Source organism: Lissotriton helveticus, chromosome 3_1, assembly GCF_964261635.1.
Source record: "Lissotriton helveticus chromosome 3_1, aLisHel1.1, whole genome shotgun sequence".
Lineage (NCBI taxonomy): Eukaryota > Metazoa > Chordata > Amphibia > Caudata > Salamandridae > Lissotriton > Lissotriton helveticus.
Window position 1 is genome coordinate 1,680,539,533 of NC_136061.1, and position 23,258 is coordinate 1,680,562,790.

At 40.9% G+C, this 23,258-nt stretch overlaps 1 protein-coding gene across 4 annotated transcripts in view; it reads right to left on the reverse strand.

Annotated features, from left to right (window-relative positions):
• Positions 1 to 687: 687 nt before the first annotated feature.
• NXPH2 (neurexophilin 2) overlaps positions 688 to 23,258 on the reverse strand; it is a 437,983-nt gene continuing 415,412 nt past the window's right edge. For 3 of the 4 annotated variants that reach the window (XM_078682483.1, XM_078682484.1, XM_078682486.1), the window contains one exon: positions 688 to 5,682. In XM_078682483.1, the coding sequence (XP_078538609.1) occupies positions 4,939 to 5,682 (744 nt within the window). In that variant the 3' untranslated portion in view covers positions 688 to 4,938. Of the gene's footprint in view, positions 5,683 to 18,729; positions 18,995 to 23,258 lie in introns of those variants that run through there. The other variant, XM_078682485.1, reaches the window with a different exon arrangement.

The window sequence follows — 23,258 nt, forward strand, 5'->3', positions numbered from 1 at the left end:
GTGCTTATGATCCCTAGCCATCATGCCCCACTTCAAAGTCCGGGTCAATGTGTGCCAGTGGACTTCTGATAATAAGCTCCACCAACAATCTCAGATGGAAAGCAGAGATCCTCCCTCATGTGGTGGAGTCTGCAACTGTTTTTTAAAAGTGCGGCCAACTAATTTCCTTCAATTCCCTACATCCACTGAAATGCTCAATATTTGGGCATTCCTCAACATTTTCTTTATTCTGTGCCCTTTCAGGGAGGTGATTGTCCATCACAGGGCATGTGCTATAGGCAGGGTTGGTTTGCTTATGTAACTCATGCAAATAGAGGATCTCCCTTCTTCGGTAGTCTAGCAAAATCCCATTGCTGTGGCACTGGCTATTACGGTTCAGGGCAAAATGCACCTTCTGTAATTTCTAACTTTATTAGATGGCAAATTGCGGTGCAAATTAGGAAGCAATGTGATGTTGTACTATTTTGTGCTCCATTTATTTTAAGTAATACTGCCCTTTGTGTCTGTTTAAACATACTCTTGTTCTTCTTTGTTCACATATTTATTATATAGGAACACGTTTATATATATATTACCAACCTAGTTTTTAAATGATCTTAGAATATTGCAACATTTATAAATTTGATGATGCAATACAATTCCTTTAAATAAGTTTACATGGATGCAAAATTAAACATGCCAGTCGAGTGACCGAATTAGCAAATTATTTATTTCAATAAAAATGTATACATATTTATATGTAATTTTGTATATACACTTTTTTATGTCACATACAATAGAATCTTGTATTTTGTAGTTTGGCTGTTTGAATACCGTAGCTACGTAAAAATGATTTACTTCTTAATGAACAGCAATAGGACACAAATAAACATGAAACTTGTAGAATATGACTTAACACAATATCACATAATCATCCACCATTCCGGTCTGGAGCGCAAAATATAATATTCAATGATAAGCAATGAAGCATAATAATATACTCAAAACATAGAAATAGTCATTGTGCTTATGTCTAATATTTACCAAAGTGCTGTTCAATTAGATGGTCATTTTCATCCATTGGAGGTGCAGTGCATGCCATAACGAGAACGTGAATTCCCATCGCAGGTTTCAAAGTTGCATACAAAATCAAGATTTGGCTCCAGAGATGTATCAGATTGCCACCATTTGAAGAATACCATCATAATTTGTTGTTACCAAATTTTCATAAGTGCAAAAAATACTACTGCAAACATTCTACCCCTTTGTTTAAATCACATATAAAGCCTTCGACTAAGCTCCTCCAATTACCGGGTATGACAGAATGAAGCAGGACACCTCTGATCATTACCATATTTTTAATACTGATGAGGAAACGAGGTCTAGTTCACAAAGTACCAATAATGTTTATTGAAAGAATAATCCTGATATGAAGGCATGCAGAAATAGATTAATGTAACACATCAGCAAGGAAGGCCCTGATTACAAGTGGGCTGCATAGTTCCAGGGCTTAATTTGTGAAAGAAAGAGTGTCGGTGCCCGAAGCTCTGCTCAGAAGCCAGCGGCAGGTGCAAGTAAACGTCGGCCGGAAAAAAATCAAGACTGGTAGTCTTTAATCCACTACAAGACACTGGTTCCTGCTTTCTCCCTTTTTGATGGTTTAGCTGACTTTCTCTCCCTCTATTTTTACGATCAGTGCTCTTGCACTTGTTGAATATCTGATGGGGGAAATAAGTGCCTATCCCAAAAGTAAGTGCCGGTGCCCCCCACCGGTAACCACATGCTCAAATTAAGCACAATAGTTCTGAAGCCTGCACAGGATCCTCTTTGCTCATGGATCATTAATATATGTTGTGAGAAATTAGCTGCACCTGGGAATTGCTGACTGTGATACACTCCGCAATGATGCAATTTCCCAAAGGTACATTTTGGCAGGTCAAACATGCAGAAATATATTGGGAGAAAAGCCTGGTAAATATTGGGTTATGCAAATTTTGGTGCAGATAGCACGAACATTTGGATTTTGTGCTGCATTTTGAAGGGAAAAACTCGTATTGGACACAATTATCGCGCCCGATGACATCTAAACCACGGGGTATCGAATTTTGCTAAATGCATAATTATCTCACCCTTACGATGGGCAGATGTAACTAGGAATAAATGTGGTTTCCATAATGTATTTGGAATATAGACATATTTGTTTTAGCAGACTCCACTCGATAGCAAACTATATTTTACTATTGCTGTAACAAAAGTATATTTTGGCTATGTAGCGGATTACTTTATATTTCTTTTTTACCTGTGAGCAATATTTTTTAATTAAAAAAAAAATCCTGATAGTTTTTAGAGTCCAGTTTTCCAAAATGTGTATGCATCAAACTTGATTAAATTCACCAGGTGACTTTAAACCAGACCAAATCAACAAGTTCTGCAAATAACCGCGACCCACATGCAAGTTGCCGCTGGCCGATACTTTGAGTCTACACAGCAGGGGTGTCAACATATATTTAAAAAAAACACACACTAGGTTTTTTAATTTACCCATGAAGTAAATGAATCATTTATATTAATTGCTTGGGAATGTATCTTATGTGATCCTGAAGAAATGGCATTCATAACTGTAGCATGCAAATCCCTAAAAAATACATTGAGTAGCAATACTACAGTGCTTTCAGTCACATTGATACTTGGTTAGTTTTCTAGTTAAGCATGTTTACTCCTACTCAGTTCAAACTTTTTAAAAATTAGATTGATTGCTGTTTATTTCTGCTTTATTTCACAGGGGACCCCTTTATTTTTGAATTCATATTTCTGCTTCATTGCCATTTTTCCTCTCACCTAATCTGAACTCAAGGAGAATCAGTCTTTTTTTTAATTTTGGTCCTATATAGTGCAGATGACAATATTGTTAAACAAAGGAGTTCATTGTAGAATATTAACAAACGAAATGTGCAGCCTAACTAATCCTTTTAGCTTACAATAAACACTTTACATTGATTAGATATTATTGTATTTCGTATTCTTGCAGAAGCTGTACACCGTTTGCTGTTGTATAGTTCCTGTTTGCAGAATTGAACATTTCGTAAATGCTTGGGGTTCCAACATATGAACTGCGGAACTAGACCCATTGCAGATTTCTTTTGATATCTACTTGAGATAAATTTACAGATAATGAAACTAATGTGAACTATTTCACATATTAAGTGGCTAACATGAAAATGTGGTATGTATTGGCCTTTTAGACCTATATTGAACGGGATTGCTTTAAAGGCTGTCCTATTAAACGTGTTCCTTCTCAGTGTTGACCTATTTTGTCAGGTGAATGGTTGTCTCTTAGTAGACTTAAAGCACCTTAAGGTGACGTGTCATTTTAAACAAATCATTAGCACTTAAACACATTTTCCTTTGAAATGTGTGAAACACAAAGCTCTCTCACACATAAACAACTTGCTCTGTTTGTGCTAATTGTAAATGTACATTTTAAAAAGTATCCCAAATGAAACATCATTTTCACATTCAGATCAAAGTGTTACCAGGAAGAATTATCTGATTTGGTATCACTCCCAGCTTCTGAAAGTCAAATGGGTGCGCTCGTAAATGTAGGGCATGTGTCTTTCACTTGTCTTGTAAAGTATTTCCACACTTCCGTCAAGAGAGCTATGACAATTAAACAATTAAAGGATGGGCATAATGCCAAAAAACTACAAAAGTCAGCTGACTCCTGGTTATGGAACGTCTACCACATACTATAGTCATCAAGTTCCATACTTATGGATGTATGCATATACATACCATTTTTGGGTTACAGTTTTTTTGACTAGTAGTCATTCAAGTGAAATAGTATCCAGCCGTGACTTACTTTGCATAAGCATGTTGCACTGAGGCTTCAGGGAAATGCCAACGATGCACTAATGACTCTACTACTGTTTAAGAAGTCTTTCAGTCTTGTGCGCTTGGAATGTGGTATACACATCCAAACGTTTTAAATGAAACCTCACCATTTCACCTACCTTAAAAATTAGAGTAAACAATGGAACAAAAACATTTTAAATCAGAAACTGTTACATTTATCATTTCCCAAAAAGAGATATTTGTGCATCTGAATTTTCTAACACTCAGTTGCCTCACTGCATCTGTGCTCATGGCATATGGCACATTGAACAATAATGGAATAACATTAATGCATAGCTATTTAATTCTGAGCTGTAATGAGCGAACGATATGCATTATTTTATAATGATATGGTCAAAGCCAGCTAGAAGATCATCTGGATGGAATAATCGGCCGAACCATAAAGCCAAGCATGTACCCAAAACATGCTTTTCATTTTCAAACATAAAGTAATATAATTGTGCAAGTTATTTGAACTTCATTATTACAAAGTAAAATGATAGTAAAAACAACAGTTAGAAACAGGCTTTAAACACTGTTAATAGTATTTGGGCACTTTCTCAAATTCCAAGTACTTCCCAAGTAAAAAATAGCATTGAACGTCTTGGAAACATTCATTATTTCAAACACTGCAAACATAAGCAGCCATTTAGTAGGTAGGGATCTTGAACATATGTAATTTCTAACTATGTTTTGGGGGACAACTGTATTTTTTTCACATTTGGTCACCAGGGCTGTTTATAAACAATTATCACTCACTCACTTTATTCAAATAGCGTCTTTCAGAGGACACTGTTTTTATTTACCATATAATACCATATGATAATGAAAGTATTGATAAACAATTTCCCACCACACAAGGGTTACTTTTCTAAATGGAATTGCACAGACATAGTAAAATATTTACCACACAACACTATTACAGCCACACATGTATTTCATAACCTGATACTAAAGCATTGTCATTTGCAGACAATATAGGAAGCATTAAAATTGTATTTATCGCCGTCATTGCTAGGTCGCTGTGTCTGCCAGCTGCCAAGATTGTGTCCTCTTTACTCTGATGTGTCATCCCGAAGACAAGTATGGCATCTCACTGTGGTAGTTGTAATCAGGACAAACCTTTTGCACAAGTTTGTAATCAACACTGAAGAAAGCAATATATATGCAGATGACCTTAAACGGTTTTGAACACAACCAAGAGACATGACTCTGTGTCTGCTCTTGGTAGCAAACCTTTGAAGGATCAAAGTTGCACAAAGCTGTCTTCTTAGCCCGATCTGTTTTCTCGTATTCAATGCGACAGTTGAAGGACTTGGAATCCTTGGTCTCCTGTGTGGACTGAGCCGAGACTTCAAACTCCACCACTTTTGACGGAGGCACCAAACTGACAGAAACATTCCCAAGTCCTGTAGAGTTGTGCCGAAAATATACACTGAAAGTCCCATTTCCGTGATCAACAATTTTCCCTGTTATGAGGAGGTTCAGTTTCACTGTTTTTATGTTTGAATGAAAGTCCCCCCATCCAAACATTTTCTTAAATTTTCCTGTTTTTACTATTGGTCTGCGCTTAGTTCGTACTAGAGATTCCTGCGCATCAGTGATATTGGAAAGCCAATCCCAGAAGTTGTCTATTCTGTCAAAATATGGCATTTGTCCGTCCTTTGGCACTGGTGACTTTTTAGCAAACAGACGCATAGGACTGATGATCCGTGACTGAACAATGTTATCAACCAATGTCTCTGTTGAATCTTTCTCTTTCCATTCCAGGACCTCTGTTGCACTTAGTACATGTTTAGAGTCACAGCAAATCTGTAGAGAAAAAATAAGATAGTGTAAAAGATCTAGCTGTTGAGCAAATATGCAAAATCATTCCACCAAGTCTACATTTTCATTAAATTATTTTTTGAAAAATTATATATTTAATACTATTAGTATTTTAATATTTCAATACAATACATTAATGACCACGTGAAAAAAGGACACTTGAATTTATTTTTATGTGAATAATAAGTTCAAATTGTCCATTAAATCATTAGAAGGGTCACTTATTTATTTATGCCATTTATAGAGCTCACTGTAACCCTGCGGGCATCCTGGCGCTTAAGAAAGGTGCGGCTAAGAACAATCAGCATTGGGAGTGTCTGTTGCTACTACCCCTGGGAGGGGGGGGGAGTTTATACCTTTGGGAAGAGCCAGGTCTTGATTTTTATGCGGAACAGCAGTGGATCGCTGATTTTCCTGATCTCGATTGGAAGGCTGTTCCAGAGGCGGGCTGCTGCTACGCTAAAAGCTCTGCCACCCTGGGTCGCTTTCCTAATCCTTGGTATTCCGACAAGGTTAGTGGACTAGGAGCGGAAGGCCCGTGCGGGCACGTACCACTGAAACTTGTCTTGGAGGTGTTTAGGACCCTGACCATGTACTGCTTTGAAGACGGTACATGGAGACTTAAAGAGGATCCTCTGAGGTACTGAGAGCCAGTGCAGGTCAGCCAACGCTAGAGTTGTGGAAGATCGGGGTGCTCGTGAGAGTGCCAGCTTAGCTGCTGTCGCCTGGATACTCTGGAGTCTGGTGATCAGATATCCAGGTGATTCCAGTAATAAGGCGTTGCAGTAGTCCAGGCAGCTGAGGATGGTACTTCTGACTACAGTTGTTCTTGCCTGTACCGATAGAAGAGGCAGCAGCTTTCTGAGACCTCACATTAAAGTGAAGCAACTGCTCACCAGTTTATTGACGTTGGTCTCTAGATTTAAATTTTCATTGAAGTTGACCCCCAGATTCCGCACCGTCTTTAGCAGGCAAGCTTCTGGCAATTCTCCCTACTTTGCACTGCATGATCTCTGTTTTTCCGCTGTTGAATTGGAGCGAGTTCCCCTTTAACCATGCCGCCATTTCCTGCATGCAGGCATGGAAACTCTCTAGGGAATCCGCCTGAGCACCATTGAGGGAGATCATAAGCTGTGTGTCGTCAGCGTGGTTGATCACGCTGATGTCATAAGTCTTAATGATGCCCATCAGGGGTTGCATGTAAGCGTTAAATAGGATGGGACTGACGGAAGATCCCTGTGGGACCCCATGTGGAATGGAGGGAGTGCCACTGCCTGCCATCTATCTGACAGATATGAACGCAACCAGTTTAGCGCTGTTCCCCGCACTCCGAAAGTTTCCAGCCTTTTCAGCAGGATGTCATGTCCAGCAGAATTAGAATTGCTGACTCGCCCCTGTCCGCCCTCATTCTCAGGTTGTCTAGTACCATCAACAGTGCTGACTCGGTCCCATGGGCTGGTCAAAACCCAAACTGTTCCTCCTCTAGAATGTTGTTCGTCTCCAGGAAGAGGGACAGGGACCTGCTAACCAAACGCTCTGTGATCTTGATTGGATAGGGCAGGAGCGTAATGGGTCGATAGTTCTTGTGGCAATTAGGGTCAAGATTTGGTTTCTTCAGCAGAGGCGTAATAATCACCTGCTTCCATCCCACCGGTACGGTGTCTGTGCTGAGAGATTGACCACATAGCTGGCAGAGTATAGGGAAGAATTCGGACCCGAATTCCTTCATAATTTTGTGGGGTAGAGGATCCAGCGGGGATCCCGAGGAGATACTGAGGGCTACTTGAGCAAACTCTTTCTCAGAGGGGATTTCAAAATTGTCCAGGACGGCCCTTGGTGGTAAATACCTGGCCATTCCTACTTCTACCTTTCTGCTTGCCCCTGATCTCTGATGTGGTGACATGAGCGAAGGGGGGTCCTCCATACTCTCCAATATTTTATTAATTTTGTCCTGGAAAATGGAGGCCAGACCATCACACAGCTCCTGTGAGGGTTTGATGTTACTACTGGTGCAATCAGGGTGTATCATTTCCCTCACTATATTGAAGATGTCTCTTGATTTATTGGCGATTTTCAGTATGATGACTGCGAAATGTTCTGCGTTGGCCGTCACAATTTCTTTTTTATATTTTATTATTGACTGCCTCCAATGTAGTTTGTTCTGCTCTGTGTAATCCCTCCTCCAGTGTCTTTCTGCCTTTTTGCAGGCGATCTTAAGAGTTCTCACGCCTTCCGTGTACCAGGGCGCGGAAGGGCTGCCTCTTTTCCTGATCGCTTTCAGCGGGGCAATTTGCTCTAGTTTCATGTTCACGTGTTCACAGAGCGTACAGTAGTTCTCTGTGATGTTTCTCTCTGGGTTAAAGAGGGCTTCTAACTGGAACAGGGGGTCCCCTGTTTCCCCCTTTTTTGATAGCCCTTTCCAGTCTCGATTAATGAAGGTCCTGATATCTTTGGCCCTAAGCCTGGCGTTGTTCAAGGTTTGGACATTGAATGTTACTAGGTGGTGGTCTGACCATCCTACTGGTAGGATTTCTCCCATGACCATGACATCCTCTTCTGCAAAGATTAGATCTAGAATGATGCCTTCCCTATGTGTGTATGTGGTCACCCATTGTTTGAGTCCTAGATTGGCGCAGGACTGTGTGATGTTATGAAAGGCCGTGTCTAATTTGCCCTTGGTCCATAGGTTAAAATCCCCCAGTACTAAAAGTCTGGTGTGCGTGAGTGTCATATTATTGATAACACCAATCAATTCCTGCTGTTGTAAGGCATTGATGGCCCCTGGTGGTCTGTAACACACCATGCCGGTTAGGCAGTGACCTGAGTCACCTTGCAAATATATACGTACAGCTTATTTAACAATGAAAAAGTTTGCATTCTGATAAGATTGATAGCTAAATAAAAAATTTATATTTCTATATTAGTTTCAGTTATCCAGGTCAAATATTTGATATTTTTTCCATGTAAAGTCGCATTTTCATTTACATCAAGTGTGCTTCTCTTGGATGGTATTCTACTCCCTGTAGTAAGCATATTATCCGGAGATCTTCATTTACCAATGTTAAACAGAAACAGTGAATACATGTTAACATTTGTCAAATTTTGATATCAATTGTGCAATGTGTACATTGTACATCTATACTTAGAAATGGAACCTGTAGGGTCCTACCCTGGGCATCACAGTCCACCAAAATAAGGTCAAGAAAGTACAAATACTGGATAACAGGCTCGTTATATTCACAAAAAACTATAAACATTACTAAAATGTTAAAACAGTGTTCTGCAGTTTCGACCACAGTCCATATTTTCTATTCAGAATCTTCACTCTCTCGCTAAAGGAAATAAGGCCCACGATTTCTTGTGATGAACCTGATTTCAAACTACATATTTGGCAACAAAATCGAATCTAGTTTAGATTATGTAAATCAATGAGACTGGGTTTCTTACAAATCAAATTGTAACTTTCAAAAATCTTTAAAATGCAGCAACATACCAAGTTCATGATATTGCAGCATTTTGCCTTAAAATCTCTACTTGCATGGCTCCTCATTTAAGTTTGCTTCAAAACAGCTGGCTTTACCAGCTGCGCTGACAACTACAGCACTGCAAGCTAATAGGCAGGAGAACCTAACCTACCCTCTTAGTTGAACTTTTACTTGTCATAATAAAGGTATTATAAGCTCACATATCAGGTTAGTGGAGAAAGCAGGTAGCAATTCAATGTTTCCCACTAGACATAACCTCAGACCTCATCACATTTCTGAAAAAACACTATAGTGATTTTCTTTTTACTTTGGTAATATCTCATGAATGAAGCCTAGGCTGCTGTAGTACTATTAATAATGGCTGTCTGTGCATATAATCAATATAGCTGGCTTCAGAATAATTTTTTTCTTTTATTTATTTGTGTATTTTTGTACAGTGCAAATCAGGCAACAACAAGTAAAGAGAACTTTACATAGGTTAATAGTTGAGTGATCCAGTATAAAATGGGCAATCCTATCATTATAGCCAACACATTTCTTGCTGACCCAATATATGTCATAAGTGCCTAACAGTCGTTGATTGCACAAATATTTTAAATATAGATTTTGAACTGCTCTGCACTTCATTAAAATTCCTTATGCATCCAGCCACAAAATCTACTCAGTTATCACCAATAATTTCCAGATAAAGAAGAACATGACTGTTGGACTTGGCCCTTTTTGGCTAAAGTTCCTTAAACGTTTTGCCTTCCTCCTAGACCTTTTTCTGACATGATGTTGCTGACTTAGATGCTTTGGGTACTTTGCCACTGCTGATCAGTGTCAAAGTGCAAGTGCTCCCTGTATAAAGTGTTATGGTAATTGGTTGTCCATAATTGGTATGTTTGTCTTACTAGTAAAGTCTCTAGTAAAGTGCACTATTTGTGTCAAAACTGGTAATGCAAATGCTATTAGTGGGCCTGCAGCACTAATTGTGCCACCCACACAAGTAGCCCTAAAAAGAGATCTCAGGCCTGCCACTGCCGTGCCTGCACACAGTTTTTTAACTGCCTTGTTGTTGTGACAAGTGCACCCACTTGCCAGGCCTTACCCTTCCCTTTTTATGCACATCAAACAATCCTATAGCAGGCCCAAGGTACCACCCTGGGCAGGGTGCTGTGTCTGTGAAAGGGAGGACATGTACTGAGGTGTGTAGCATGTCCTGACAGTGAAATACTGCCAAATTCATTTTTCATTGTTGCAAGGCCATCTTTACCATAGGACAGAATAGGGAATGCTGTGTCACGTTTCCAGCATATTTTCCCATAGGCATAAGATGGAGAGATGGAGTTTATTGTGTCTGAACTCAAAATGAATAACACATCTTTTTGTGAAGATGGTTTTTTAGAAGTGGTTGGTTTCTTGTCCTAACCATCCTGCGTGCATTTGGTGTGGCGGGAGGAGTAGTCCTTTTGATGTGAAGAGGGCTGTGCTGCTGCCACAAAAGAATAGCTCCACCTCCTGAGTGTCTGAGGTCAGACCCTCACTATCAAAGAAAGAAGGTATGCACTGGCAGGAAGACACCCAGGTCTGGTTTGGACCAGGCTCAGAGCCCCATGAACACAAAGACTTCAAAGGCATTAGGGGTATAAATGTGAGAGCTGAAACCCCTGAACTCAAGACTGAACTCAAGCCTGAAAATGGATTGAAACTATTTTGTGATCAAGAGGAACCTCCGCCAAAGAAGAACCCCTGAAGAGACTGAAGAGAAGGACTGCCCTTGCTGTGTGTTCTGGGGCTGACCTGCAGTTTGCTGATTTGACTAAGGAGAGGACAAGGGACTTTGCTGTGTCCCCCTGCTTGAAAGAACTTTGCTGTGTGCTGTGTCCTGAAGTAACTTGTCTCCAAGGGCCAGAGTGGAGCTGGCTCCCAGTTGTGGAAACTCAGGAACATCAAAGTTTCCAAGTGTGTCTCAGGGACGCTGTGTGTGTGTGTTTTTTTTGCAGCCTGAGACCTTCATGAGAATTGCCCCGCGACTGTGTGCCCCGGAGCAGTCTTGCGCTCTGCTTCGATCGACAGCATGCCCAGAAGTGCTGTGACATTATTGGCATTGGCCGGACTGTCGACCAAAGGGGGAGCCGTGAGAAATCACTGCAGCTGGTGCGTTGGCAGCTGTGAAAGAAAGGGGCTGTGGTTATGTAATTTGCTAGTGCCTGTGGGGCGATCTTGAGATTGCTTTCCATCAAGGGGGCAATTTTGTGTTGGATTGAAGTTGCTGGCCCCGGTCACGGAGGAGCACCACTGCCCGAACCTGGCAGGTCCTTTGCTGTTAAAATTGGACGGCAATATGGAGCAGGAGATGCCAAGTGATTGCACAAGCAATTTTACGTGACACTGTGTTTCCCGGGTAATAATAACAATTTAAATATTGATAATGGCAGCATCCCACCTGGGTTTGATTGTCTGTGAACCACCAGTCCCATGATGCATTGAGATTACCTATTGAGGCATTAATGGTAATAAAGAAGGGGATATGCTGGTTTTGGTTTTTCCGCCACTATTCAATCACAGGCTGCCCATGAGGAAGGGCGGTTGGCCCGAAACGCGTGGCAGCGGAGAAAGAAAGGGGCTGTGGTTACGTAATTTGCTAGTGCCTGTGGAGCAATCCTGAGAGGGCTTTCCATTGAGGGGGCCCCCAAGGTTAGTTTTGCATCTGCCGTATTTTTACTTGTGCTTATTCCAGTTAATTCTTAATGTTAGGGCCTCAAGGCCACATTGGTTGTCATGTGCCATATTTTCATTTGAAATATTACAAACCAAGGACTGTGTTTTAAAGGGGCGCTACCCGGCAGCCTGGCATTGGCATTGAGCAGTTTAAGGCGAGGGAACGTATTCACTAAGGAGCCCATTGTGTCTCTTAGTGCCCTGAGAATGAATGCTGCTAATTAAGATTGACCTAATTGAAGAAACAGGGGCGTTACATTTCCCTCCCTTCTTCCCAGGTGTGGGTAAATAGCTTTACAGCGCTGTGCATTGCAACTGGGAGAATGTTGTGTGTGTATACACTGGCCCCATTTGCAATTCAATATAGAGTAGAATGCCTTCAAATGCTATAAGGCTGTCCCATCTACAGATTACAAAGGCACTTTACAAAGAGCACCTCCGCCTCCCTTTTGTGGACACTCTCCATGTCACTCAGGCCTCCACCCCCACACAGTCCTGTCACCACCCACAGTCTGACTGTACTCCCTCTTGTAAAGGCACTTCATACCAGCAGGGTAGGATGAGCAATTTATGCTCTGGCAGTGGACAACTTGAGTGCCATTGAGCTCTCATTGCAGTGCCACACAGCAATGGCACCAGGTGGTCCATAAAAACAATTTTCTCTATACTTATGCTCATGTTTCCGTGGCTCCATTGTTTTTGCTTCCCTGCACACCTCTCTCACTATTTCCTCAATGCCCCTGTGTAATCTCCCATCAATCAAAGGTATCCCTCAATTTTGCTCAGTATCATGTCCATAGACAAAATGTAGTCACACAGGTACCTGAGCATACTCTACTATCTACAGTCAAACATAAACGTTTCATGCATCACGCTCACAAATATAAAGAGCCTCTCCACACAAACACACCTATTTGAGGGTACACCTCTATGATATGTACCTTGTACAAGAGTCACTGAAGCACTAAAACAGCTCACAGCACTAGATTACTGATAGCCAGTTATGTGAAGGAATATTTTTGCACATTATTGAATCTTGCCCCTAGTTCTGAAATGTATTGGTCATTATGACAAACTCGCTGAAAGAACACCCAGGTGTTTGCAATGATATCAGGAGTTAGCCTGGCAGTAAAAAGGTGGAGGTAGGTCCAGGGTTAATCCATTTACACAACATAGTTTGAGCTAATCTTAAACGACCTAGTTGATTTTTAACACATCTAAGCACTACATACATTTACTTTATAAAGAAACTCGACATTTGAATGTTTGGGGTGCAATAGCAAACGTGTGTTGTTATTGTTATTGTTATATTTGATTTGTAGCGCGCTCAATCACCTACAGGCCTCTAAGCGCTCGGGAATCGATGGTAAACAACAACTTCGACAGTACAGAGGGCATCCATTAGCCTAAGTGGCTCATAAGGCTCTCCTAAATAGCAACGTTTTCAGCCCCTTTCTGAAACGTAGGAGATTTCCTTCCTTACGTAGTGGCTCAGGCAGTGTGTTCCATAGATGCGGAACCAGCACCGAAAAGGCTCTTCCGCCCTTGGTGACAAGTTTGTACCGAGGGCAGACTAGTAGCTGAGAGTCTGAAGATCTAAGAGCTCTCTTTGGGCTGTACACTGCCAGACGATCTTTAATGTATGCGGGCGCCATGCCATGGATGGCTTTATGGGCTATGCACAAGTTTTTAAATTAAATGTGTACCTCTTCTGGACAGTATTCTCCTATGCTATGTCATTTAGTTGAAAAACCTTGCTATGGGAGGAACCACAAATCGCTGATAGTAACAATACTTGAGATTCGCAAATTGTTCTGAAAAACACACACACTCACTCACTCACACACTCCTACACCCACTCACAGACCCACTCAGACACTCACGCACAGACTCACTGACCCACTCATACACTCACGCACAGACTCACAGACCCACTTGTACACTACCAAACCCACTCACAGACCAATTTGCTCTTGCCCCCAATCACAGACCCACGTTCCTTGGTGCAAGAACGATACTACAAGGCTCGTAAATATTCCCCTGGGTATAGGGTCCGGGTCTGGGGCCTTAGTAGACTAATGTTTCCCATTTTACGGTCTGTGTTTGACCTCATGGTCACAGGTTCAAATCCCAGCAGGTCCACTCAGCCTTTCATCATTCTGAGGTCGATAAAATGAGTACCATTGAGTTGGGTAACAATAAATAAACATCTGTTATTCAGCGCCAAGATAATAATAATAATCCACATTTGTAAAGCGCACAATCACCCGTAAGGGTCTCTAGGCGCTGGGGGCCGTCGGGAAGATTAAGCGAGCTATTGCCCAGAGTCGCATGGTGCTGGGCTAACCTGCCGCCGGAGCCGGGGATCGAACCGTGGTCCCCAGATTCCAGTGTCAGTCGCCCTGGCCGCGGCGCACCTCTCCCTTTGCGGTGAAAGTGCGCTTTACAAATAAACATGTTACGTTATATATGTTTGTACCAACCATATTTCGTGTTTTCTACATCTCACAAAAGCAACACATAAAATATGTGTTGATTAAACTATTAGGTTAAATAAGCTTTTATCAAATCGACACTGCCACTGTTGATATGGCACCGCATTACTGCAAGGTATATATTTTTTCTCAAACAATATTACCTACTGTTTTTCCTCTTGTAAACCTTCTGACAGGCTGACACCTGAAGCTGTTCTGTCATGGCCACAATTCAGTAATGTGGCATTATCCCTCCGTTCAATGCTTTAAAAAACTTTTGATTGATTTAATTAAAACTACAGTGGTTGTTTTAAAAGGTACGTAGTTCATGATCAAACACTTCAGCCTGCAAAATGGTGCGATTAGGGCTGGATGTTATCAACAAATCCCCGTCCTAATCAGATAGTGCATGATGTCACTCATGTCGGCAAAATTGAAACCTGTATCTGCGATGAAACAACAGATTGCGATCAATGCTTGGTGGCGCGAGGGTCTTACCCAGAAGCCATTTCTCTTTCAAACCACTGGGAAATTGTCAGAGGAGTATAATGAGAAAATGACAGATGGCGCCTGAAGAACGAGAGAACCAAGGCATGTATCAATATGCTCATTCCGGATGATAATGCCTTCTGACACAATAGCAGCAGTGTCTAAGAGAATGGCAGCAATGTTCAAAAAGGTTAATTTCATCCGGGAGATTCAGAGATTAAAAACGTTGCTGTGTCCTACTGGACCTGCTCAACCTGTTGTCTTTTATCCAGATTTCAGATTTGCAGAAGTGACATACAAGGTGATTAGAAAATGTAACTTCATCATCCCCGCATTTTGCACCATTTCCATACATTTTTTTGTAATGGAGGAGGTTTAATTTTCTACTGGCGTATTTTACAACATGTAGTCACTTCGGGTGGTGGCCCAAGTGCAATTTAATACACATTTTTAAATGCAAATGACTTTGTTTAATGTGGTGATGTCAGAATCAAAAATCAATAAGCGTGTATCCACTACTACAATGCTACCTATCAAACTGCAGTGTTATTGAACTCTTTGTTGTTCTCAATGTTTTTTTAGATTTACAACGGATTTGTAACATTATTGGCCTCATTTATGAGACCCCTTGCGCCATCGGAACGTCACTTATGCCTGCTCCATATTTACGTGGCAGCGCTAAGACACTTTTCTGGGCTTAATGCTGCCTCGTAAACATGGCTCCCTTTAACGCAGTGTTCTGTGTTAAATGGGCATACAATGGGTGTTGCTGGGGGCGTTCCCAGCAACACCCATCACTTTTTGACACAGTCCAGATTTACGAGAAATCGTATATCTGAGGGAGAGCCAAAAACGTACGCCTCCCCAGGGGAGGCGTAAGGGAGGAACAACGAGTAGAAATATCTATATTTCTCCTTGTTTTTTCTTTTTCTATGTGGGCTGCATTCTGCTGCACACTTAGAAAGGGGAAAAAGCTTCTTCTGAATATTTTTCCGCGGTAGGAGTTACTGCAGGGCGGTGACGTGGGCAGGGTGGGGGGGTAGTAATGTATGGATTACGGAGTTTTACAGGTAAGTAAACATTTAAATAAATAAAATGAATTTCATTGCGCGTACTGCATCACCAAATGTGATGCAGTGCGCATCACATTTGCGCCATACATATATCATGCCATCTTAGTTCAGAGACTCTATGAGATAGGCACCCATGGGAAGGCCCTGGACAGGTTGAAAGATATTTGTGAAGTCAGGACCCAGATGGTCTCACTTGACCTTTTCAAATCTCGCTCCATGTTCCTGGACAAGGGGGTATCCCAAGAATCTACTTTGAGCAACATCATTTTTAACATCTATGTGGTACCCGTTGCCCAGATAGTCAAATCCTGTGGCTTTGAAATAATATCCTACACAGATGAGACCCAATTATTCATTTCTTTCTAGCACATTCCGCAAAATGCCAAAAATAGGTTTACTGATTGCATTTGGAAAATCAACACTTGGATGATTCTGACCTGTTTATAATTTAATGTAGACAAGACTGAGACTGTTTGATAAGGCGCTGGGCTCTTGGTCGGTTGACTGGTGGCCTTCTGAACTAGGCTCAGCCCCTCACCTCAGGAGGTCAGTTAAAAATCTTGGCATACTGGTTGACGAGAATCTTCTTTGAGCGATCAGGTTATATCCGTCTGTGGTGCTTGGTTTGGCACTATGCGGCAGCTTAAAAAACTATTTAGATGACTCCCACTCAGGTAAAGGCAAACATCTTATTCAGGACCTTACAATGAGTTGCCTTTATTACAGGAATGCCTTGCTGACAACAGCCAATAAATCAATCCTCTCTAAATTTAAGTTTGTACAAAATACGTCTGCGTGGTTGGTTAGCAAGCTTCTTTGGGATCTCGGACAGCCCCTCCGCTGAAAGGCATTCATTGGCTTCCAGTGAAAAAGCAATCCCTGTTAAAGTTCCTCTGTCTCGCTGACAAATCCTTGGTTTGGCAAGGGACCAGTCTACCTATGGGAGAAACGTACTCAGTATTGCTCCAGCAGACATCTTAGATTAAAGGACAAATTGTTGTTGTTTACCCGATGCATATGCACTTCGAGAAATGTCAGCCAGTCATTCTCCTATCTTGCCATCATCACTGGCACAAGCTTCCTCTCCATATTCTTTCCTATTCAGGTTTCAGTAGCTTTAAAAAACATCTGAAGACCTGGGAACTTTGAATGGGTGCCTTGCCTGGATTCTCCTGAGCGACGAGATACTCCTTCAGGAGTCATTCGTCTGCGCTATATCAAGTCCCAGTAACATAACATACCATATGTTATCTTAAGTGTGAATTTAGCCAACCCAATTGTATGTTAGGCCTAAAAATCTGATATTGATTTTGAGCACTTCGGACATTTAACCAGGCTGATGATTGCAAAGGTTTTAAAGTAGAATATTTAAAGAGTAAGCGGAGGAAGATATTGTTTGTATGAAATGCATAGCATTCTAAATATAAAAGTGGTTTTGAAGTATAGGGAAAGAGAATTAGGAAGTTGAAAAAGGATGTGAAGTTATGAAGCAATTTACTTCGCACACCCCTAGCTAGTATTAGCATAATAGAAAATGACCGGGGTAGGATTTCTATGTTAATGGCCACGTTCTATTGCTGTGCCATGCGCTCAACTTTGTCTCCCATCTCTGTCATACTTTTTATTTCTTTAATTATGTTTTATAGCTCTTGCCCCTGAGCACTGAGCTGAAAGCAATCAATCACACTTGACAAAAAACGAAATAGGAAAATGTTCAGAAAAAGTGTCTCCGTTATGCACCTAAACGACTGATGCTTCATGAAGGAGATATGAGTCAAGGGGAAATCATAGGGTGTTTAGAGATAGTGTACTGTAGAGTAAAAACAAAGCGGAAGTGCATTTCACATTTTAAGCGCAAGACTAGAAAAGGATTTAATTCTATCATTGACATAAGGAGAGGGGAAAGTCAAGCAAAACTGGGAAATGAAACACAAAAGATTGGAAGGAATGCAATGCTGTACAACAGATAAGAGATTCAGAAGGAACAGGCTTTAAAACATTTAAACAATTGAGAGTGAAAGAAAATTGAAAGCAGCAAAGAAAAATTAGGTTTGTTAAAAGTGGAGCGGTGGAGAAGGTGAGTTGAACAAAATAGGGATAACATAGCGAAAACCCTTTTCAAAAACGTATTTTTATTTTGAGGAACTAAAATATAAAAGCACAATAATATATACAGAGATGGCAACTATAAGCAATACCATTGGGCACATCAATTAGTAACTAAAAAAGGCCCCAAAACTCAATGAACATCATCTGCAATAATCGGAGGTCCCCATTTACTTTTGAAATGCTTACCCTGAACGTCCTCCACTTTATTTACGTGTGTTTCAATGTCATAAGTATGATGCAGCAGATTCCAAAGTTTCTCAATATTAGCGGGGTAGAATTGATCCACACGAAAGCGGTACATAATCTTGCAATTGATATGACATTAAACACAAAATGTTTGCAGTATTGTGGCATTTCATCATCTGAGCCGCACATAATAATCTTGATATTTAAAATCACATTAGGTCTTGTTTTTTTTATAAACATATACATTAGGTCCTGCTAAATCTGAGATTACACCTACTACTTGATTTCAGAACTCTTGTAGGCTTGCACATTGACCAAACATATGGACTTTGTCTGCAGGCTCTGCGTGACATCAGGGACATTTCGAGTCCTCTTAACCTTTAAATTCATATCAATTCAATGTGGATAATAGGCCCAATTAAGGATTTTGAATTGCTCCAGATGAAGCCTGGTAGATCTAAACATACCAAAGCCCATTTTCAATGCTTTATTATTATGTGTACAACTACCAACCTGTTCCAACATAATTGTCCATTCAAAGCCATATTCTCCAGGTGATCTCCACCATAATCCCAAAATATTTAAAACAAAATCTCTAATCTGTATGCCGAATTGGGTCTGGAGTTCATCGAGGATTGCATTGGCCTTGTCCTCTTGCACTTATGGGCCAAGATCTGGTTACTGGAGAATTTGTCTCTTTTAAGAGATATCATCAGGGACTGTCTTGCCATCTCTAGTGTTGATAAGATCCCCTGGTTCCATTATCTGAAATGCAGAATTCACGAAATTCGTTTAGGTGACTTTTTTGAAAATCCTCTAAATATGACCACCAAAGCAAATGAGGCTTTCAAATCTGCATTCATTATCAGGGCTAACATGCACCGTTTACCCTGCCAGGGACATTTTGGAACTCTGTCCTTCACTCTGGCTAGCCCGTTGAGTACTGATTTTCCAGTTGTGTTTAGTGTTTTAAACTAACTCACAAGATAATTGTACTTTGCAAGGTTTCAGTTAGGCATATTTCACTTTTTGCTAACTTTCCCATGTTAAGGAGGTTGGTCGGTAAAGCTTACTCCATGCCCTTTTGATAACTTGTCCAAACACCTGCACCTTCATGCACTTTATGAATAATGAATAATAATTTTTTGCTGATTAATTAAAATCTTACAATATAAAAACATAAAAAGCACTATCACATATTCATTTAAGCCAAGATTATAAAATCAAGGTCCAAGAAAGGTAGTTGTCTTACATATAGCTACACAATTGTCTGTTATTCAAAAAAGCACTGTGAATACTCAATTCCACTACTACACAATTACTCCATAACTGCTAGATTTTAATTCTCGTTTATTTAAAGGAACAGCCCAATCATTTGCTAGAACTCAGACCGAAATAGCATTGCATACATCCATTTTTATTTCCACTGCCCTCAGGAATTTTACATATATGCAGTTCAATGCTATATCAGATGTTTTAAAGCATGCTATCAAAGTTTGTCTGCATCAGCGAATGCCCCCACTTGTTAAATGGTATACTTAGTATCCTTAATAACCTCCGTCTTACTTCCGATAAGGTTGTGCATATGCAGATTCAATTGATAATGTTCTCTTCACCTGTTTTACACAGTCTACAACACTTGGGGGCATATTATCACGGATGGAGTTAACATTTTCGCCACTTTAGCGGCAGGAAACTGCCGCTAAAGCGGTGATAATGGGCTTTTTAATATGCCCTTGAGAATTCCAATAGAAGCCCATGTTCACACCAGAACATGGGCTTCTATGGGAATTCATAAGGGCATATTAGCAAGCCCATTATCGCCGCTTAGGTAGCAGTTTCCTGCCGCTAAAGCGGCTATAATTTTAACACCGTTTCTTGATAATATGCCCCTCAGTTCTTGTTTATCATGACCAGGGTATCACATGCAAGCCCTCGGAGTATTCCAAATACTGCTCTTTTAAACATTCTTTTTAGTTGTGGGCACCATTTAGTCTCTCAGTATTACTGGGATTTGAGAGATTTTTTTCCTTTATAACCATCCAGGCGTGTGATCTAAGTGCAAGTAAACCTTTAACATTGAAGTTTTATTCATTAATTCATTGATTTTTTTTTTTTAAGTTGCTGGCGGTAAAGGCATTTCCCATGAAGAACAAACAGACAGATGTTCTATTGTCTCATTTAAATACTTCCAGGTTGGAGAAATTGGGTTTGCTTGAACTTTGTGCCAAAGAGCTTGACCTGACTGATTTGAGGTATTTGATTTTATTATTTTCCAGATTTTAGCGTACGCTCCTTTTTGTGCAATGATTTGATTTAACAGGCCAAATTCTAACCTTTTTTGTGCAATGATTTGTTTTAACAGGCCAAATTCTAACCTTGTCTAGGCCGGCGAGGAATTGCAAGGAAGAGGAAAAAGAGATCTAAATATTTTTGCGAAAATTGTATTGAACTTTGCTGCATCTCTTCCCCACATTGCCGCTCTTCCATATGAGATAGCTGGTAGAAGTTTTGCAGATATTATTTTTACTAGTAGTAAATGGCTTGAACCACCCAATGACCTCTGTAATGAGCGAAATTCTAAGAGTAAAGTGTTTCCTTTCATCCTATGCTACTGGAAGTAGCTCTTCTTGTCAAATATTACTCCAAGTTATCAATGGGGCAGATTTACAAGCCCCCTGTGCCACCAGTACGTCACTTTTCGTGATGTACTGGTGGTGCAGGTGGCTCCTCCATATTTACAAGGAGAGGAAAAGCCACCCTGCATGACTTTTCCTCTCCTTGTAAATACCGCCCCTTCACACGCAGCACTTTGCCTTGTAGGGACGTTCCATGGGTGTTACTGTGGGTTACAAAAGCAATATAACATTGGGGAGAGGAGTTGGCCTAACGGCTAGAGTGATCAATCTCAAATCTGGGGAACTGAACGAAGAGAATTGAGGAGAACTAGACTTCCTCATCAAAGGGGGTCTTAATGACAGTGATTCAGAAAGGGTGAACCCCCCTCCTCTGTCTGGAAACATTTTAGGCCCATCGGTGCCTGTGGTTAGGAGCGATAAGGAGGACCTAAATAGAAGAAACCTCTCCAATCTCCTAGGCCCCCCGTTGCAATTAAATTCTTCCCAAATTCACCCCACTCATACCTTTTAATATGACGCAGGAACGCACAAATGGAAGCAACATGGTAACACTAGCAAAACTGCCACTGGAGCGCAAGGACAGCAGGGAGGGCAGGGAACACATTGTATACAGGGTAACCCACAAACATTAGGACCAAGAGAGAGACAGGTGGTAGAAACCATGCAGAGAATAGACCCCTCGATAGCTGGTATAAATCAGTCCCACATTTTAGATCTCGCCCCAGCAGCTCTTCCATATGTTCTGGTTTTAGTAAATGTACCTTTATTGACCAGAGGCAAGAGGGAGTCCACAGATCATTTAGTGGCAAAAGTCATGCACTGGTTCAGCAACCATGCTAAAGTGTTGGCACATGGGGTATTATATTAGACACGCACATCATTATGGCATGGAGGGTAGGATGGGTTGGAACCTTGGCCAAAGCTAGAAATGGTGATTGTGTGGCTGTACATTTTAACAATGAGTGTGTGGTAAGAGACTTGCTGGGAGTTTGTACAAATACTCCCTGGTGTAACACGGATCACCATCTTTCCATTAGCATCATTTTACAGACCCTATCCACGAACGCTACAGCAATCATATAACTTGAGACCCCCAAGTAAACCATTATCCCCACACACACCTGCGATACACGACCTTACAAGACACCATAGAGAGGAGGCAAAGTATGTTATCGAATCGCTATGGTCCCTTGGTCTATTTAGTCTTGCGATTAACTATATATACAACGGGGGGAGGAATTTAAGCTAAAAGCAGCAAAATGGGAATAACAATAACCCAGAAACAAATGTTGCATATGAGCAAAGTACAATTGCCTAGGGAGGGTGGTAGTGGTAATAAAACCGGCATCTATGAGTACCTAAGGAATGCCCCCTGTGGGTGGGAAGGGCCATCAAAAGAGAGTGGTGCATATAGCCACATGGAACTGTGCGAGCATTGCTACCAAGCAGGCCTTACCAGAGTGGATGTTGGTATGGCAGGGCAGAGATATTATATGTCTCCAGGAGACATGGGCTACAGACCTAATATTCATTAATGGTTACCGATCCTACCATACCACTTAAGTCTGCCCTGAATCTGGTAGAGCTAAAGGGGGCCTGCTCACTTTATTTTCCAATACCCTAAACATTAAGGTCATGAAATTTGAACACTCTTCTCCCAAATTTTATTTCCTAGCCTTTAGACCTGAAAGATCAGAAATATGGATATTGTTCAATTATTATAACAACAATTTTGGTGGCAATATGCCTTCAATTGTAGATTCACTAGAGAGGGATTTGTTAAAAATCATAAGGGTATTGCCTTCAAAGGAATTTATCATTCTGTGGGTAGGGTACTTTAATGCCCAACCTTGCTTCCACTCATCTGAACCGGTTTGCGGGGTAGAAGATACTGAGTGGGGCCCTGTGGTGCATTGTATGCACAATGATCATGGGAATAATATAAATAGTCTGTTAATTTTTTGGAACCTAGAAATCTGCAACAAAATAGACACATTGGTAGGCGGAAAAAACTTTTCTCTGTGGTAACTATGAGTCGACACTCAACTTTATAGTCGTCTCTGCCCATTGTCATAGAAATGTTCTCCATTCGGATACTATACTATCCAATTTAAGCGACTATGCAATACTTCTCTTCGGGCTTTTTGAAGTCGGAGTGTATACTCGGGAGATAGAAAAAGTAGCAAAACCAATACTAGCAAGACAGAACAGGTATCAGCTGAAATGGGATAACATACACAAGTTTAGAATTATTCACCAAGTCATAGCCAACAAGTTGGATCTGGTTATGAACTCTTTAGAACCTAAAGCGGCACCAGACACCTTGATCTCAAATTTTATAGAAGTGCTCGAGGAAATTAAATTGTCCTGGAACCTGCCTAACTCCATTAAGGAGAAGCAGGA